Source organism: Muscardinus avellanarius, assembly GCF_963383645.1.
Source record: "Muscardinus avellanarius genome assembly, chromosome: 16".
Taxonomy (NCBI): Eukaryota; Metazoa; Chordata; class Mammalia; order Rodentia; family Gliridae; genus Muscardinus; species Muscardinus avellanarius.
Genome location: NC_137802.1, coordinates 32,474,255 through 32,493,245, shown reverse-complemented (window position 1 = coordinate 32,493,245; position 18,991 = coordinate 32,474,255). Strand labels below are relative to the sequence as shown.

General features: G+C 47.9%; 1 protein-coding gene across 3 annotated transcripts in view; it reads right to left on the bottom strand.

The window, feature by feature from the left end:
- Window positions 1-6,503: 6,503 nt before the first annotated feature.
- The window catches only part of HNF1B (HNF1 homeobox B), a gene marked incomplete at both ends in the record, with an annotated part of 63,687 nt that continues 51,199 nt past the window's right edge, over window positions 6,504-18,991 (bottom strand). For 2 of the 3 annotated variants that reach the window (XM_080713614.1, XM_080713615.1), the window contains one exon: window positions 6,504-6,616. In XM_080713614.1, coding sequence (XP_080569740.1) covers window positions 6,504-6,616 — 113 coding nt within the window. Of the gene's footprint in view, window positions 6,617-17,139; window positions 17,259-18,991 lie in introns of all 3 variants that reach the window. The other variant, XM_080713613.1, reaches the window with a different exon arrangement.

The window sequence follows — 18,991 nt, the reverse complement described above, 5'->3', positions numbered from 1 at the left end:
ACACTAGAGCTGGGGGTGTAGCTCAGAGGTAGAATCCTTAGCCCTGGGTTCAATCCTTCGTAACCCTCCCCCACAAAAAAACCTAAAATAAAGGCAACCCCACTTAAAAAAATGGCAGCCCCCTTTCCCCTTGCCTGCTGTATTTTTTTTTATAGATTGTATTCATTATCTGACCCTCGTGTGCACACATACATGTATTCATGTGTTTATTTGCTGTCTGGTAAATAATTCACCTATTTATGAGTAGAAAGCAAGTTTCATGGAGATCAGGATTTCATCTGTTTTCTCCAGGCATCTATTTCTAGTGTCTAGAAGGATGGTGCCTGGCAGGCAGCAGGTATCAGTAAATATTTGTTGAATAAATGAAGGGGAAAGGTGATTTTTGGACTAGATGTTTCCAAAAGCAAAGGTATACACAAAAAGTCTTGTAATGGCTCAGGAATCAGATGTACTTTTCTTATATTATTTTGGTTTCTCTCTGTTTTCAAATTGGCTTTATTTGTTTATCCTTTTCATAACAGGATGTGATGGCACATGCTTGTAATCCCAGCACTTGGGAAGCTGAGACAGGAGGATCGCAGGTTCCTGGCCAGCCTCAGCTACTTAGACCCTCTGCAATTTAGTGAGACCCTGTTTTAATCATTTTCCCCCCCATACTGGGGATTGAACCCAGGGGCATTCTACCTCCAAGCTATACCCCTAGCCCTATTTTTTATTCTTTATTTTGAAACAGGGTCTCACTGAGTTGCAAAGGGCATCACTCAGTAGTAGCTGAGGTGGTCTGTGAACTGCAATCCTCCTGTCTCAGCCTCCCAAATGCTGGGATTACAAGCATGCACCTGTGAGACCCTGTTTTCAAATAAAGAATAAAAAATAGGGTTGGGGGTGTAGCTTGGAGACAGAATGCTCCTGAGTTCAATCCTCAGTACTGCAAAAAAAAAAATTTACTTGGAATAATTTAATATGTGGGTTTATTAAGGATATCAATAACAAAATAGGGCTAGGGCTATATCTTGGAGGTAGAACACCCCTGGGTTCAATCCCCAATACAAAAAAAAAAAAAAAAAAAAAAGGACGTCAAGACAAGAAGACAATAGAACACAGGAAAGACATCTTCCTTTTGGGACTATAACGCTATATATCTGTCAAGAAAATAAAATCTATGTGAAATAACCGTGTTATATTTGTGTTGTGTGATCTGTTTGCATACAAATACATATACAGCCACATGAAACTTGCTTAAATGTGGTTTTTTTTTCTTTGTGGTACTGGCGATGGAACCCAGGGGCATTCTACCTCTGAGCTACACACTCAGCCATACTTTTTCTATTCTTTATTTTGAAACAGGGTCTCACTGAGTTGCAAAGGGCCTCACTAAGTAGCTGAGGCTGTCCACAAACTGTGATCCTCCTGTCTCAGCCTTCCAAATGCTGGGATTTCAAGCATGGGCCACCACGCCCGGCTATGGTTTTTGTTTTTGATGTTGCCCCCTCCATATTTGCTTTGCTTTGGTCTCCCTCAGAAAGTTTTTCTTCTATATACATATATCTAGGAAAAAAAGAAAAGTTCATCCAGGTGCGTGCAAGATCCTGCACACCCCCAGATTCATTTATAAAATCATCATGTTATAAATCTCAGCAGACAACCCAGTATTTGCCCAGCCTGATGACCTCTGCACCCAAGGGGAGAGGCAGGGAAAGGAGAGAGAGAGAGAGAGAGGGAGAGAGAGAGAGAGAGAGAGAGAGAGAGAGAGAGAGAGAGAGAGAGAGAGAATGAATGAATCTGAGAGGCATTTGGCCAGCTGATTGCAGTTTTTCATAAATATTCAGCCTGAGCCGGGCATGGTTGCACACACCCCTTATTTCAGTACTTGGGAGGCTGAGGTAAGAGGAAGGATCACAGATTTAAGGCAAGCCTTAGCAAGATAGCAAGATTCTCAGCAAGCTAGAGACACCCTGTTTCAAAACAAAAATAATAAAGGACTGGTAGTATAGGTTGGAGGTAGAACACCCCTGACACACACACACACACACACACACACACACACACACACACACACACACACTCAGCCTGTGTGATGCAGCTGATATGTGTCTGAAGCAGGAAGAAGTGGCCATGTCTTACTCCACCGCACAGTCCACTCCACAGTTGCTGAGTTTCCAAAGCAGCCTTCCTGGCAGCTGGGGACCCATGAGCCTACTTACCCTTGGGCAGAAGTTAGCCCCTGCCTCTTCCTGGCCTTCCCCTTTCCTGGCTCGGGCAGATTCCTCTCCCAAGACCCCCAACTCCTTTTAGGAGCAGGAGTCCAGTTTGAGGCCGGCCTCCTGGTCCCCTCTGTGGCCCTCCACTGCTCACATGGCATCTCCTCCTTCCCTGAGGATTACAGGCCTGGTCCCAGCCGGCTTCTCCCAGCTCCTTCTCGACTTCATCTTGCTTTACAGCTTGCCTTGCCACAGAAGTGAACCAAAAGCATTTTATTAATTATTGGCAGCTTCCTTTACTGAGCATCAAACTAGTGATGAGATTATCTGGAAGCATCCATCCAGGAAACTCCACGAGGAGGCGCCCTGGGACGAGAGTGTCCTCACGGACACTGCCCCCCCTGCGACAGGCAGAGTGTCACGTGCTCAACGCCTACGCACGCCTATGCACGCCCACGCACTCTATGACTCCTCCAATGACCTTAGAAAGTAGACATATTATTACCATCCCAATTTTACATGGGGACCAGAGAGGTTAAACAGTGGAGTTGTTGACCGTGTGTGTGTGTGTGTGTGTGTGTGTGTGTGTGTGTGTGGTACAGGAGATTGAACCCAGGGACACCCTACTTCTGAGGTATGCCCTCAGATCCCCGCTTTTTAAATTTTGAAACAGGATCTCATTAAGTTGCTGAGAATCTTGCCAAATTCCTGGGGCTGGCCTCAAACCTGCAATCCTCCTGTCGTAGCCTCTCAAGTGCTGGTATCACAGCTATGGACCCTCTGTGGAGTTGTTGAATCTAATCAAGGCATTCTGGCTCCAAAGAGGATATCAAAGGATTGCCCCCAACTGCGGGGCCAGGAGACTCCCTGACTATCTGCATTGTATTCTTATCTACCTGAATTCATCCATGAATTCAGTGTTATCTGTGCCTTTGGATGGGATACCCCACAACTGTTTGGCATGGAATAGGTTAACAGAGCTCATAGGCAGGTTTTCATTTCCTCTCCACATTTCCTCTCCACAGATGTTAAAATGAAGTGCTCTCCAATAATGTGACAGCAGATCCGGGTAAAAACAGAACCATCTGTAAACCAGGCATGGTGGTGCACGCTTGTAATTCTAGAATTTGGGAGGCTGAGACTGGAGGATCACAGTTCGCAGACAGCCTCAGCTACTTAGTGAGGCCCTTTGCAACTCAGTGAGATCCTGTTTCAAAAATTAAAAAAAGCCGGGCGTGGTGGCGCACGCTTGTAATCCCCGCGCTTGGGAGGCAGAGACAGGAGGATCGCACAGGTTCGAAGCCAGCCGCGCTGGTTTAGGAGACCCTGTTTCCAAAAATAAAATGGGTCTGGGAGTGTAGCCTGGAGATAGATGGGCTTCCAGGAACCCCTGTACCACCAAAAAAAAAAAAAAAAAAAAAAAAAAAAAGACTAAAGCCACGCGTGGTGGCTCACGCTTGTAATCCCCGTGCTTGGGAGGCAGAGACAGGAGGATCGCGCGGGTTCGAAGCCAGCCGTGCGCTCTGGCTTAGGAGACCCTGTTTCCAAATAAAAATTTAAAAATAGGTCTGGGAGAGTAGCCCGGAGGTAGAAGGGCTTCCAGGAACCCTAGTACCACCAAAAAAAAAAAAAAAAGAAAAAAAAAAAGACTAAAAAGTAGGGCTGGGGGTGTATCTCGGAGTTACAATGCCCCTGGGTTCCATCCCCAGTACAGCAAAAAACAAAACAAAACACAAAAACCCAGAACCATCTGTTAGTCTGGGCTCGGTGTGCAAAGAGAGACCCTGGAAAATGTCGGCCCATATCATCAGAGTGGGTAAATTCCACCTGGACGCCTACATAGTGGGTACCCTTTCCACACTTAGAGCTAATGGAGGGGGGTCTCTGATTTAGAAAGGAGCTGCTAGGGGTCTGGGTAGCTCAGCGGTAGAGCACTTGCCTAGCATATGTAAGGCTCTGGATTAGATTTCCAGCACTGAAAAAGAAAAAAAAGCTGCCAACTTCCCTGGGTATTCTCAGTTGCCAGGGTCACTTTCCTACATGTTTTGGTTAAAATAGGGTTCAGTTAGGAAGCCCCCAGAGACTGTCCCCACCCCTCCGTCCTTCCCCTCTACCTCCACTTCTACTCAGATGACCTTTTGGATCAATACGACCTTCTGGGTTCTCAGTGTCGTACAACTGCAAGCTCTAAAATCTGTCAAGTGTAGGTGCCTGTTGTTCCAAACGTAATGTGACCCGACAGAGGGCGCCAGCTGAGGCTGGGGCTTGAGGCCCACATTCCCTCGCTCTTCCTGGAGCTTGGCCTGGATCACCTCAATAGTGAGAGGGATCTTGTCACTGCTCTGCATGGAGTGCCTGGCCTTGTCCTCCTTGGCCTTTCTCCACCCAACTGGATGTCTCTGTCTCTGTCTCTCCCTCCTTCCCTCATTCCCTCCCTCCCTTCTTCCCTCCCTTTCTTCCTCTGAACTACATCCCAGCTTCATTTTATTTACTTACTTATTCTGATTTCTTTTAGTCTTTTTATTTTTTGAAACAGGGTCTCACTAGGTTGCTGACAGTCTCACTAAGTTGCTGAGACTGGTTTCAAACTTGTCTTTTGCTCCTGTCTCAGACTCCCAAGTACTTGGATCACAGGTGTGCACCACCACGCCTGGTTGCGAACTTTCTCTTGGTCACTCAGCCCAATCAGGAACATAATGAGTATTCAGCAGATTTTCCCAGCTCACTGAGAATTGCATCTTCCACTACACTGGGATTTTGAAAAACTCATTGTTCAGGGTCTGGTCGGTAGTTTCTTTGTCTCCACCTCCCCTAGAATATGCTCCATCTTGAAGTAGAAAAAGCACAGGGCTGTCAAAAAGGAGACAGCAAAAGAAAAGGGGTCCCCTTCCTTCCTTCTGGCTCAGTGCTGGGTTCTCTGCAGCAAAGTCCCTGCCAGTGGAGTCTCCAGGCCTTTGGATTTTCACTTTTGGACTGTTTGCATTGATTGGCATCCCCACCCAGAGAGAGGATCCAGGGCAAGTGGTACCATCCACAAGAGCTCACTCTCCTAGTGCTGACGGCCCGGTGGAAGGAAGGCAGGGTGGCAGAATGGCTGGGATTAATGCTTCAAATGAGGTTTAAAGTGTTTGTGTTTCTATGACCCCCACTCACCAAGAACTGGCTCTGTGACTTTGCAAGCTGCAGGGAAGACAAGGGCATTGGCTTCTGCTCCAGCCACATCTCTTCACAGGATCTGTGGGATCTGGCTCAGGGAACCAACCCTCCCCTTCCAGCGGCAGGAAAGCTGGCACGATGACTCCAGGCATGGGACAGTAAATGCAGGCCACCTGCCCCTCCATACCCCAGAGGACACACCCTGTGACCCCCGGTGGAAAACCCAAGGAGACCAGGCCAGACGTTCTTGGTGGACCCATGGCAGGGGAGGTGTCAGAGACAGAAACAGGAGACTCCAGGCAGTGATAAAATAAACTGTTTTAATGGGAGGCTTCCTGAGATGGCCACTTTTTTTTCTTTTTCTTTTTTTCTTTTTTTTTGCTATTAGCAGTGTGCCTGCCCTGGGGTTTCTCAGGGGTGCACTGGCTGAACGGCTAGCCCCGCAGGAAGCCAGGATGTCATTCTGACACCCCCAACCCTCCAGGCATCCAGAAGTGTGCCTTAACCCTGGGAGACTGGCATTAGTTGGCAGTCAGTCCAAAGGGTGCCATCCCCATGGACATACAGGCCCGAGGGAGGGGCGAAGGGGCTCACTTCCCATGTAGGAAAGAGAGGGGGACCGATTGCTTTTGAAATTTCAACTCTGACCTTTACAAAGCAGTCTAATAGACACTTTTAGTATTATATACAGAGCAGAAGGAGGTGACGTGGAGGGGAAATTGCACTTAATTACAGTAGTTTATAGTTTACACCCATTGGACACATTTACTTCTTTAAAAGAAATCTCAAGATCATTGGGGCCGGGGGGCGGGGAGAGGGGTGTCTGTCGATATTTACAATGTGTTTGGCTCAGTTCAGTAGCACGCGTCAACCTCCTCTCCTCATTTCAGTAACAGATTCAAGTTTTTCATCAGTTTGTTCAACGAAGGATCGCAGTGTAGGCTCTAGGGCCTCCTCTCTTCCTCTTGCACGTTCGGCGCCGTCCACCCCTGGACGTATAGGAGCACTTGGTGTCGTGGGAGAGGCATCGTGACAATACTGCATAGAAGAGAAGCTGGGCTTCGGGCTGCGCCTCCTGAGAGCGGATTGTCTGAGGTGCCCGCAGGATATCAGGTAAGCAGGGACCTCTCACGGCTGCTTGTCAGGTCACTGGGCTTTTCCGTGACAGCTGCCCAGAGGGTGATGGTGTGGAAAACAGAGTCCTCGTTGCTGTGCACAAAGTAAGTGATCCGTGGGCATCACCAGGCTTGCAGTGGACACTGCAGGGAGAGAGGAGAGAGGGCTCAGCTGTGTGTGTGTGGCAGGGCCATTAGCTTGGCTACTCCGAGGAGCCCACACTCAGTTAAGCCAGCAAAGAGCTGGGGGTGGAGGGCTGGGTATGTGGTGACCGCTCAGTTCTATAGTTGGTCCTGAAGCTCACTTTCTTTAGGAAAACCTTTATGCTCGCTTTCCTGGCCACTTCCAGGAGGAAATTCCTGGGCCCTTGAAATAGTCCTAACTCGCTGATCCTCACCCTGACGCTGGGCTCCCCTTTCACTGAGCGTGGTATTTACCCAGCACTTAGTGTGGTTGCAAAGGCAGCTGCTGGGTGGGGGCGCTTTGGCCTGTTACGGAAGTGTCTCTAAGAGCAGGGCTGCTCTAGATCACCGCTTCCCAAACATGCGTGCACCTGCCAGTGCAGAGATCCTGTTAAAATGTAGATTCTGGTTGCATTCTGACTCACAGGGCTGCATTTCTCAGAACTTCCCAGGCTGTGCAGCTGCTGCAGCTCTCAGGGAGCGGCGAGGCCAAGGCCTTGCGCTCACTCACACTCCCCCAGGGAAGGAACGCGGCTCTGGCAAAGCGTCCTCGCAAGGTCTGGCACTATCAGGACAAGAGAGTTGGAGGACGAGGGAAGGTCCAAGGGCTGATGGCTGCTGGTGCCGCACTGTCTGGTGGGTGGGTCAGGGCAGGAGACCCTGGAGTGGCTGGAGCAACGCTCTGAAAGGAGCTGCTCCCCCGCCTGGGCAGCCTCTCCCTCCAGAGCACCCCTCCTCACTCGTTTGGACTATTCTGGAACATCCTTACTGTCCTTACTTCCAGAAGACTCTTTTGGTTTCCCTGTTTCTTCCTTCTCTTCCACTTTTCTTTTTCTCTTTCTTTTTTTCTTTTTATATTTTTGTGCTACTAGGGATGTAACCCAGGGACATTCTACTTCTTAGCTACACCCCCAGACCTATTATTATTATTATTATTATTATTATTATTATTAATTTATTTTGGGACAAGGTCTCGCTAAATTACCATACACTGGCCTCCAATCTGCGATCGTTCTGTCTCAGCTTCTCAAGTACTGGGATTATAAACATGTGCCACTGCACCCGGCTCTTCTCTTCTTTCTTTCTTTCTTTCTTTCTTTCTTTCTTTCTTTCTTTCTTTCTTTCTTTCTTTCTTTCATACTGGGGTTGAACCCAGGGGTATTCTACCTCTGAGCTATACCCCCAGCCCTATTTTATTTGGAAACAGGGTCTCACGAAGTTGCCGAGGCTGGCCTCCAACCTGGGATCCGCCTGTCTCAGCCTCCCGACTACTCCCTTTCACTTTTGCCGACATCTTTTGACTTAGTGGTTTATTCTTTTCAGACTCCCCTCCAACATTCATGCACACCAACATTTATACATACCCACCACTACTATCCAAGACTAATCACTCCATTCATCAGTGCTCCCAGCCATGACTCTATGTAAGGTTACCATTAGGCCCATGTAATGGATTAGGAAAACAAGGCCCAGAGTGGGCTGGGGATCACTCAAAGTTTCAGAGCTGGGAGGGTGTGGAATCCCAGACTCACGCAGCTTTGGGGTGAGCTCCCAGCCTGGGGGTGGGAGGTTGTTGTTTAGAATTAGAATGCTCCTGCCTGGCATGGTGGCACATGCTTGTAATCCCCGTGCTTGGGAGGTGGAGACAGGAGGATCGCGCAGGTTTGAAGCCAGTCGCGCTGGCTTAAGAGACCCTGTTTCCAAATAAAAAATATAAAAAATAGGTCTGGGAGTGTAGCCCAGAGGTAGAAGGGCTTCCAGGAACCCCAGTACCACCAAAAAAGAAAGAAAGAACGAAGAAAGAAAGAAAGAAAGAAAGAAAGAAAGAAAGAAAGAAAAAAAGAATTAGAATGCTCCTGGGTTCAACCCCCAGTACCAAGAAAAAGAAAGTAAAAGCCGAGCGTGGTGGCGCACACTTGTAATCCCAGTACTTGGGAGGCTGAGACAGGAGGATCCAGGTTCACAGCCAGCCTCAGCTACTTAGTGAGGCCCTCTGCAACTTAGGGAGACCTTGTTTCAAAATAAAGAATAAAAAATAGGGCTGGGGGTGTAGCTTGGAGATAGAGTGCCCCTGGGTTCCATCCCCAGCATCGCAAACAACAACAACAACAAAAAACACAACTAAATAAAATACTATAGGTGGGATTGGATGGGTGGATACGTAATGAAGTCCTTGAATGGTGCTTGGCACAGTTATCCTTAACACTTCTGCACAGAGCTCCTCCATCCGTGCTGCTCCTGGGGGCTCCTACGTGTAGGTGTGAGCTGTGCACTTGTGTAAGGAGACAGCTTTCTGTCCCTCCTACATTCTTGAGGACTTGGCCAGGGTCCCGCGATCCCTTCGCCTCCTCGTCCTCTCTGCCCACCCCCATGCTCGAGGCTCTTTACTTCTCACTATCAACCCTTTGCCAATTTTCAGATTTCAGGCCGAGGAGAGAGAAAATGGCTTGTGACCTTGCAGGTTTCAACAGAAGAGCAAACAAGAGGGGCAGATAAGGAGACGCCAGCGAGATTCTATGACCTGTCATTAGGGATGGGCTTCCCAGCTATCAAATGTTTGCTCACATAATAAAATGGTGGCAGAGCCCTAAATGTTGTCAAAGGAACTAGAGTTATTTGCCCCCTTCAGAGTCTAAACACAAACATCTGATAATGGGTGCACTGTCGTCCCTTAGAACCAGGGGCCCAGCACACCCAGCCCATGGGGGGCCTGGCTCAGAGGCCCCTGAGTCACCCCCATTGGAAAAGTGTGGTCGTCGTGGTTCTCATCGCGAGAGCGTCTGTTACAGAATGGTGACAGCTGACGTGTACTGAGGTCCTACTGCGCACCCGGCAACGTGCTCCGGGCTTTATACACATCACTACAATTCTTTCTTCCGTCATGGGCAGGGGGTGTAGCTCATTGGAAGAATGCTCACTTGGCATGCTCGAGGCCCTAGGTTTTATCCTCAATGTCGTAAAATAATAGCAATTCTCCCACCAGCTCTTTGGGGCAGGTGGTTGTCATCATTCGCCTAACAGGTCGTGGGGTGTCTGCCCTGCTGTTCAGGCACAGGGGTGCAGCTGTGAGCAAGGTGGGCCCTTAGCTTTGCAAGTCTACATTCCAGTGAGAGTTTTGAACAATGAACAAGTAAACAATGGTACATATTACCTATATAAATGACTTTTTGGGAGAGAGAGAGAGAGAGAGAGAGAGAGAGAGAGAGAGAGAGAGAGAGATAGTGTGTGTGTGTTTCACTGGGGATTGAACTCAGAGGCATTCTTTTCTGCCTCTGAGCTACTCTCAGAGCCCTTTCAAACAGGGTCTCCCCAAGTTGCAGAGGGCCTCACTAGGTTGCCAAGGCTGGCCTGGATCCTGCGATTCTCCTGTTTCAGCCTCCCAAGAACTGGGATCACAGGCATGTGCCACCACACCAGGCTGGAGATGAGCACTTGGTAGATAAATAAGCATGGGAGGAGATTAGGGAGACTTGCAGGAAAAGAAAATAATTTAGGGAGGGGGATCAGTGGCCTCTTTGGGTTGGGGACTTCTGAGCTGAATGAAATGAAGGAACAAACACATAAGACGTACAGGAGTGTCATGGGCAGACGAGGACAGCGGCCACGACTTGGCATGGGATGGCACTCAACCGTGGAGGGTGAGCGAGCGAGGGAAGCATGGGGACATCGGCAGTGGCCTGTCACACGGGGCCTCCTACCTCTCCATTTTAGGTTGGTTGTAATGGAAAGCTATTGGGGAGGAACATACTTGGTCTCTCCTTTTTTTTTTTTTTTTCTTCTTTCTTTTCTTGATACTAGGGATTGAACCAAGGGCATTCTCCCTTTGAGCTACAACCCCAGACCTTTTGATTTTTTGTTTTGAAACAGGGTCTCGCAAAGTTGCTGAAGGTTTCACTCAGTAGGAAGAGAAGACTCAAGAGTACTCTCAGGTGTCTCATGTAAACAGATGGTGCCATGTTTTGGAAATGAAAAAGCCTAAGTAGAAAGTAATTTGGGTAGGGCAAAATTAGGGCAAAAAGAGAGTTCCTATTTTACATATGTCCTTTTCTTTTGGTGCTGGGAATTGAATCCAGGGGCATTCTACCTCTGAGCTACATTCCCAGCCCTTTTTTTATTTTATATTTTGAAACAGGTCTCAATAAGTTGCTAAGGCTGGCCTTGAACTTGAAACCCTCCTGTCTTAGCCTCCCAAGTACAGGGATAACAGGTGTGCACTACCATGCCCTGCAGGTATGTTTTTTTTTGTGTGTGTGGCGCTGGGGATGGAACTCAGGGGCATTCTATCACTGAGCTACACCATCAGCCGTATTTTTTATTCCTTTTTTTTTTGCAGTGCTGAGGATGGAACCCAGGAACCTTCTACCTCCAGGCTACACTCCCAGACCTATTTTATATTTTATTTTGAAACAGGATCTCACTAAGTTGCTGAGAGCCTAAGTAGCTGAGGCTGGCTTTGAACTTATGCAATCCTCCTGTCTCAGCCTCCCAAGTATTGGGATTATAAGCGTGTGCCACCACGCCCGGCTTTATTCCTTATTTTGAAACAGGTCTCACTGAGTTGCAGAGGGCCTCACTAAGTAGCTGAGGCTGTCTGCAAACTGCGATCCTCCTGTCTCAGCCTCCCAAATGCTGGGATTACAAGCGTGCGCCACCACGCTCAACTAGGTATGTTTATTTTGAAAGGCATATTGGATATATGAGGCACGTACACATCCCTGTTGAAGACTTGTCAATGTTCCTGCCATGGGCAGGACTGATTCTAGGAGCTGTCAGTGTGCATGCTTGATCTCAAGTTGCAGGGTCGGAGAACACTCAGGAGTGGGCATGGATGAGAAGAGGCCAAATTAACCCCTGGCCCTCCGACACAGGAGCATTCGGAAGATGAGTCACCTGCTGGAGGAGGAGTACTGTTCATGATGTTGTCCTAAAAGCCAAAGGAAAGCCGAGGGTGGTGGGTGGCAAGCGCCTGTTGTCCCAGTACTTGGGAGGCTAAGACAGGAAGATTGCAGATTCAAGGACAATGTAGCTACTTAGACCTTGTTTCAAAATAAAAATAAAAAGGGGCTTGGAGGTAGAATGCCCTTGGGTTCAATCTCTAGTAACACCACACACACACACACACACACACACACACACACACACACACACTCACCGCCAAGAGAAAAACGAGTGAGCGACTGGCTGTGTCAAAGATATTGAAATGTGCTGGGTGTGGTGGCGCACGCTTGTAATCCCCATGCTTGGGAGGCAGAGACAGGAGGATCGTGCAGGTTTGAAGCCAGCTGTGCTGGCTTAAGAGACCCTGTTTCCAAATAAGAAAATATAAAATAGGTCTGGGAGTGTAGCTGGAGGTAGAATGGCTTCCAGGAACCCCAAAACCACCATGAGACAGGAGGATCGTGGTTCGTGGACAGCCTCAGCTACTTAGTGAGGCCCTCTGCAACCAAAAACAAACCACCAAAACCAACCAACCAAACAAACAAACAACAAAGATACTGAAATGTAACTACCGGATTTAGCAGCATGAAGGTGGCCATGACACCTGGGGACAAAGCCAGTCCAAAAGGTCTCAAGAGAGGATCGAGGCTGAGAAAGGGGAGATGGTGAGCACAGATAACTCCTACCTCTAACTCATGTGAGATTAAGTGAAGATAATAATTTCAATTTTACAGATGAGGGGAATATGGCCTAAATATTATAAGTAACTTGCCCAGAGTCTCACAACAGCAAAGCTTGTACTCTTAGCCATTATATCATCTCCTTCTACCTTCAGTGGGGCAATGGGGGAAACGAGGGCCATTTTTTATTTTTTATTTTTTTTTGCAGGTCTGGGGATGGAACCCAGGGGCATTCAACCTCCGAGCTACACCCCCTGCCCTATTTTTTATTCTTTATTTTGAAACTGGGTCTCACTGAATTGCAGAGGGCCTCACTAAGTAGCTGAGGCTGTCCGCGAACCACAATCCTCCAGGTCTCAGCCTCCCGAATGCTGGGATTACAAGCGTGCGCCGTCACCATGCCTGGCTAAATGAGGGCCATTTAAAAGCCTCCTTCCTTAGCTCTGGAGACACTGTTGGGTGCCAGCAGCGGCAGCCAAGTGTGACCCAGCTTCCAGGAAGTGAGCATTTCCTCTGGGCCAAGCATGGAGTGACATGTTTTACAAGTCTTCTTGCAATTAGTCCTTTTCATGATATCAGGAAAGGGGTCTCATTATCCTAATTTGACAAGCGAGGCCCAGAGAGGCTGACACATTTCCCTGAGACCACACAGGTAGACAGTAGTGGAATCTTGAGCCCGAATCCACATGACTCCCAGGTGGGTGCCCTAAGCAAGAGACCATTCTGCCCCACCACTGGTGAAGAAGGTTGGGAGGGAGAGTGCAGCTGCGTGGAATTTATGAAGAGCCTGCCCACCCCTTCTTGTCAGCACCGCTGGCTAGTGACTTCTCTGGGGGCCTCTCTTGACCTTCCTATAAACTAGGAAGTCAAGCAGCGGGGAGAGAAAGTTGTGGAAACAAGAGTCGGCGTTATGGCCTGCCCACACTTGTTCTAACCAAGGTCAGCGCTTGCTGTGGTCTTGTTTCCAGCCTGTGGGACATTGATATGCATAGCTCAGGTACAAACCCACTCAGAACCCAGCTTGCCAGTACCCAAGAGTTGCTGAGGAGGGGGAAGCCTATACAAGGACAGGTGGTAGTAGCTTCAGGAGGATTCTTGGCCTTAAGAAAGTCCCTGAACCGTGACTCTGAAGCCCCCGGGGCATGTTTGTCTTGACAACAGGAAGTAATGGGGTCAGACAGATACAAGTTCATAGGCTGGTGTTAGCCTTATACCTGCCTAAACTTGGGTCACTATTATGGGTGTTAAAAAAAATGGCTATTGCAAGGTGAATGTTATTTAATGGATTTGGAGTGAAAAAAACTGAATTCAGTCTGAAAGTCCAGTTCTAGAATTTATCATTGGTGTGAGCTTGTCCACATCCCTTCCCATCTGAGAACCCCAGTTTTCTGCTCTATTAATCAGGCATAAAAATATTTCTATCTTGTAGGATGAGTAAGAAGATTAGCCAGACAAGGTAAGATAGGCCTGGATGGCTGCCTGGAAAATGGAAAGTACTAAAACAAATGATTCCTGAATCCATCCATCCATCCATCCATCCATCCATCCATCCATCCATCCTCTCCATACATACTTACTGAACATCTACTACTGTCTAGTTATTTAACTAAACACAAAGGCCTTGGGTGCTTTGAGCAGCCCCTAAATTATTTGCTCTTTTCCTGGGAGGTGGGGGAAGGGAGCAGGGGAATGGGAAGCAGGGATCTGGAGCTGAGGCCAAAATATGTGCTTGAGAGATGTCCTAACCTTGAAAAATGTTACTGTCAGAGCTCCTTTGACCACAAGTAGACCAAGCACTGAGTTAAACATTGAAAGAACTGGCGGAGGGGCAGATACTTATAAAGGACCACAGACAGACAGAAGGAAGAGGGAGGGAGCTCTCATTTTGAGGACTTTCCTATATTCCAGAAACTCAGGTGTCTGAATATTTTGTGAGATGGGGGTAGGATTTTTGCAATTTTTACATGAAGAAACCGAATCTCCCAGCAGGGAGTTAACTGCCCAAGGTCACAGAGCAGAGGCAGATGCAAGCCGGGATTACCTCAAGTCTCTCCACTTCTCCTACCACTGTACCTGCCTCTGCCACCGCCTAGGATGTGTTCCTGACACCTGAGCATGGGGACACAGCTGCCCACTTCTGCAGACACAGCAGCACATGAAATGTTCCGAGAAGCCTGCCCACGGGTATTGAACTTGGACGCAGCAGTTTCTCTTACATATCTGACCAAGGAATATTTCTCTCCCCTCACCTCATATGACCTTTATACCTAGCAATGGTTTTGAAATCTCTCTTCAAAAACAATACTTTAAAACAAAGAAAAAGCAGAATTGCTACCAGGTCTCTGTGGGAACTCACTTGTGACGCTTTGCCTTAGGAACTGAGTTTGTATAAATTGTCTTCACCTTGGATACCTTCCACAGTCCGGAGGAGGCACCTGTGCCCTCAGTTTACTTTATTTTGCCTTTCCCAGTCCTTTGCCTCCTCTGATTGATTGAAAGAAAGTTCTCTGATTGACTGAAACTTAGTACGTAGGCTTAAGTTTTCCTCTGGGTCCTGACAACTAAAGACAAGATCAGCAGCGATTACCGCGGAAGTTTTCAGGCTGGGGATTGGAAGGCAAGTGTTGTTTAGGTGGAAAGAATCCAGGACCAAAGACCAGTGGAGTCAAAGACCAAAATCTGGAGGTTAAACTCAAGAATTTATCATTGGTGCGACATTGGGCAGGTCACTATCTCTGAGCTTCAGTTTATTTCTTTGAACTTAGAAGACTGCAATAAAAAGGAAATGATGCAATAGTGTTCACCAGGGGTATAAACTATAAATTGCTACATGAGTTTTTTTTTTTTTAAATCCCTTCTATGTGTAATAATCATCTTCACTGTTGTGGAAATCAGTCTCCTGAAATGTCTGGGGACAGAGACAAATTCACTGTTGATCTGGAGAGCAGCTTACCACTCAGCTTTAAGGTTGGTTGGCCCCTGTGTCCAGTGGAGGGGAGAAGCCACTTGGGGGCTAGGGGCAGCATCTCAGGGAGCATCTTGAAACATTTTCATTAAGAGACCATTTCCTGAATTCAGAGGACTCGTTTCAACAAGCAAGCATCAAAGTCAACTTGGGAAAGACAGGAATAATTAATCACGGTCCTGTCTAGGGCTGGCCAAGCGGCAGATGGATTGATAAACTTTTCAAAGGGGAAGGTATTCCCAAGGAGAGCTGCTGTGCCTGGCTGCCCACCTGACTGAGATTTGCGAGCACAGATAAATGTTTTTCTTGATCACTACAGAGTGGGAAATCGTGCGGGAGTCAATGGGCAGGGCAGTGGGCTGGGTGGTACGGGGTGAGGATGTCCTCTAATCTTCTGTTAGGTGAGAGAAGAGTGACAGAGTGGGTCTCACACACCTAATCTCAACCCCTAACTCCAGGGCTTGGTTGCCCAGGTCCCGAGTACATTTCAGCACCCAAAGTATACCAGGCACTTAATCTACGAGACCCCGCCGAACCCTCGGAACAAGATGTCACAACGACAATTTGAAGATGAAAAAATGAAGGTACAGAGAAATCAAGTTCACCAAGAAAATGGAGGAACCAAGAACAGAACCCATGCACCTGCTCTACTATGCTCTAGGGCTGGAAGAAGATGGGCAAAGGGAAGACTCCAGAGCCCATGCAAAACTCTGCTCAGAAGCCCACGGAGGTGATTTGCAGGGCTCAGATGGAAACAAAACCATCAACTAGACCGAATTCTGCTGAGCGCCTCTGGCATGAAGTTCAAGGCTGTCACCTCCTTATCTAGTAATCGATAAGGACCAAACAGTTCCCATACTGCACAGACCCCGGCTACTAAATGGTCTTATTGTGTTAATCTGGAATCATTGTCTGTCTGTGTTCAGATATCACGTCCTGTTTTCTGCCTCTCACTGTCCTGGGACAGTCCAGCTGTCTGAGCTGCGATGAACCTTGCCGCTGGCTGCCTGCCTTGACTAGTCCATCACCTCTGCGAGAGGGTAGCGACCACTCATCAGCTCAAATGACCACGAGGTCTCTGGACGCCCCACTTTTAGTGCACCAGGAAGTTGTTCTAAGTTTCTCGATAAAATACCAAGTGAAAGCAGACTCCTGGAAAGGTCATTCTGTCTAATGGGGAGTCCCCATGAGATGTCAGAATTAAGTCATTCCCTGGAGTTTACAGCATCCCGGCCAAGCACAGATCCTGGATTGGGAGAATCAGCCTGAGGGCCCCTGACTCACCATTCACTTTCTCCACTGACCACCTGCAAAGCATGAAACTCAGTGGATAGTCTGACCATCTCCTGAGCTCTTTGCGGAAATACCCTTTCCATGGGCCATCAATCATTCTTGTGGACTGTTCAGTCTCCATGCCTAATGCCTCTGTGTAATCTCATCTCTAGCAATTTAGCAAACTTCATTCCTTGTTTGGTGCTCTCATTGGGGAGCAGTAAGCCCCTGTGGCCCATCTTCTCTGCCCTGTGACCTCAGAGATTCTCCTAGCATATAACTAAAGGAGCCTTGGAAGGGAGCCTCAAAAAAACTATGGCTAGCTGGGTGTGGTGGCACATGCTTGTAATCCCAGCATTTGGGAGGCTGAGACAGGAGGACCGCGGTTCATGGACAGCTTCAGCTACTTAGTGAGGTTCTTTGCAACTCAGTGAGACCCTGTTTCAAAATAAAGAATAAAAAATAGGACTGAGGCTATAGCACAGAGGTAGGATGCCTCTGGGTTCCATCCCCAGACTGTAAAAAAAAAGTACTACAGCTGAATCCACAGTCCACACTCACCACACCTTTGGCACAGCAATGCCCTTAGTCATGCCACCCCCAAGCTTGTCCCGTCCTGCTGGCATTACCTGTTTACTGGAAGACATGTTGGTGAGTGTACTGATGCTGCTGGTATCTGTGACCACCATCGCAGAAGGAAACCGGGAGGTATGGGAATACTGGGGGGGTTCCTGCTTGTGTGCATACACTGGAGAGACAGAAGGAAGATAAGAATTAAGTTCATACACAGGCTCATACCTAGCCTCTGTCCCATGCCATAGCTCCCATTTCCCTAGGGTGGTGATTATGTTTGGGAAACTAGTACAATGTGGTAGAACCCTGACTCCTTAGTCAAGTTACTTGGCTTCAGTTTCCTCATCTGTAGAATAGGGGTGATAGTTGTTGCAGGATTAGAAGATATCACGTTTAAACTGCCAAGTACATCAACAGCCTTGCACAGTGCCTGGTATACAGTGGTGCTTGGGAACACCTTGGTCCACCTGAGTAAAAACAAAACCAAACAGGTGTCTGGGCGTAACAAGTGACCCTTAGCCATATGTGGCAATGATTTTAAATAAAAAAGGTCTAAGTGGTTGGCCAGCATGAAGTATCTGGCCAAGCACATGCTTATTTATTCATATTCTCTCGTCTGTCTGTCTGTCTGTCTTTATAGTACTGGGAATTGAACCCAGGGGGATTCTACCTCCAAGCTCCACACTAGACCTTTTTTATTTTTTAATTTTTGCTTTTGAAAAAGCATCTTGCTAGCTTGCTGGGAGTCTCACTACATTGCTGAGGTGGTCCTCGAACCTGTGATCCTTCTGTCTCAGCCTCTCAAGTACTGGGATTACAGGTGTGCAACACCATGCCCCACAAACCATGACTTCAACACCAGGTCTTCTGCCTGAGTTGTAGATTGATTAACAACTGTAATTAGACATGTGTGCAATTAACTGTATAATTCTGGGCTGCCTCAGATTGCATTAAAATGATATCATAATCTTTTGATATCACCGAAATATAAAGGATAAACAAAAGGAGACTGGATTTAAATCAAAGTTTCAGGAGCATTTGACTTGATTTTAAGTTTTTGATTTTTTCCCCCTAGTACTTGTCCATCAAATCTGGAACCATTTGATTCATGTTAGTTATCCATAAGCATCACATAAACCCTGGGTCACGTGACCAACCAATGAAAGCATGCGGACACTTGGTCGTGAGGGAGGGGCCTCCGTCACTAGGAGTAATCTAGGAGGGTGCGAAGGTGAGGGTCACAGGTGCTGCCTCAACTTGCCCTTCTTGTGCAGGAAGGCGCAGGGCTCCATGGGTTTCCTCTTTATAACCAGCCCTTGTGGGCCTTGGCAAACCACAGGTTGGCCCTCTGACTGTCCCACCCAGGCCTGCCCACTGAGGGAGCCAGCCCAGGTAAGGGGTTAGAGGCAAGAGAGGAGGACATTGCCAGGCTCTGGGGGAAGGGCGGTGAGGCACGCGTGATCCCAGACTCTGGTGCAGGCTGGGGCAGATTTTTAGAAGCCACGAATATGTGATCGGAATGTGAGATGATGCCCAGAAACCAGCTCTGCAGGCCTGAGTAGAGATTGAGCCCCATTGATGGACAGCTGAATTCGGCTGCTCTCTTTCAGACCCATTGCTTTGTCCACGGCAACCAGGGAGAAGCCCAATCCCTTTTGACATCCTTGCTTTCTAGGAGTCCCTTAATAATTAATCACCTGAATTTCTATAGCTTTTGGGGGGAAAGAGGGGGTTTTGAACCCAGGAGAGTTACCAGTGGGCAATATCCCCAACCATTTTTATTTTTTAGTTTGAGACAGGGTCTCACTAAGTTTCCCAGGCTGGCCTTGAACTTGTGATCCTCCTGCCTCTAACTCCTGAGTAGCTGAGATTATGGGCATATGCTATCATGCCTGGCTTTCTATAACT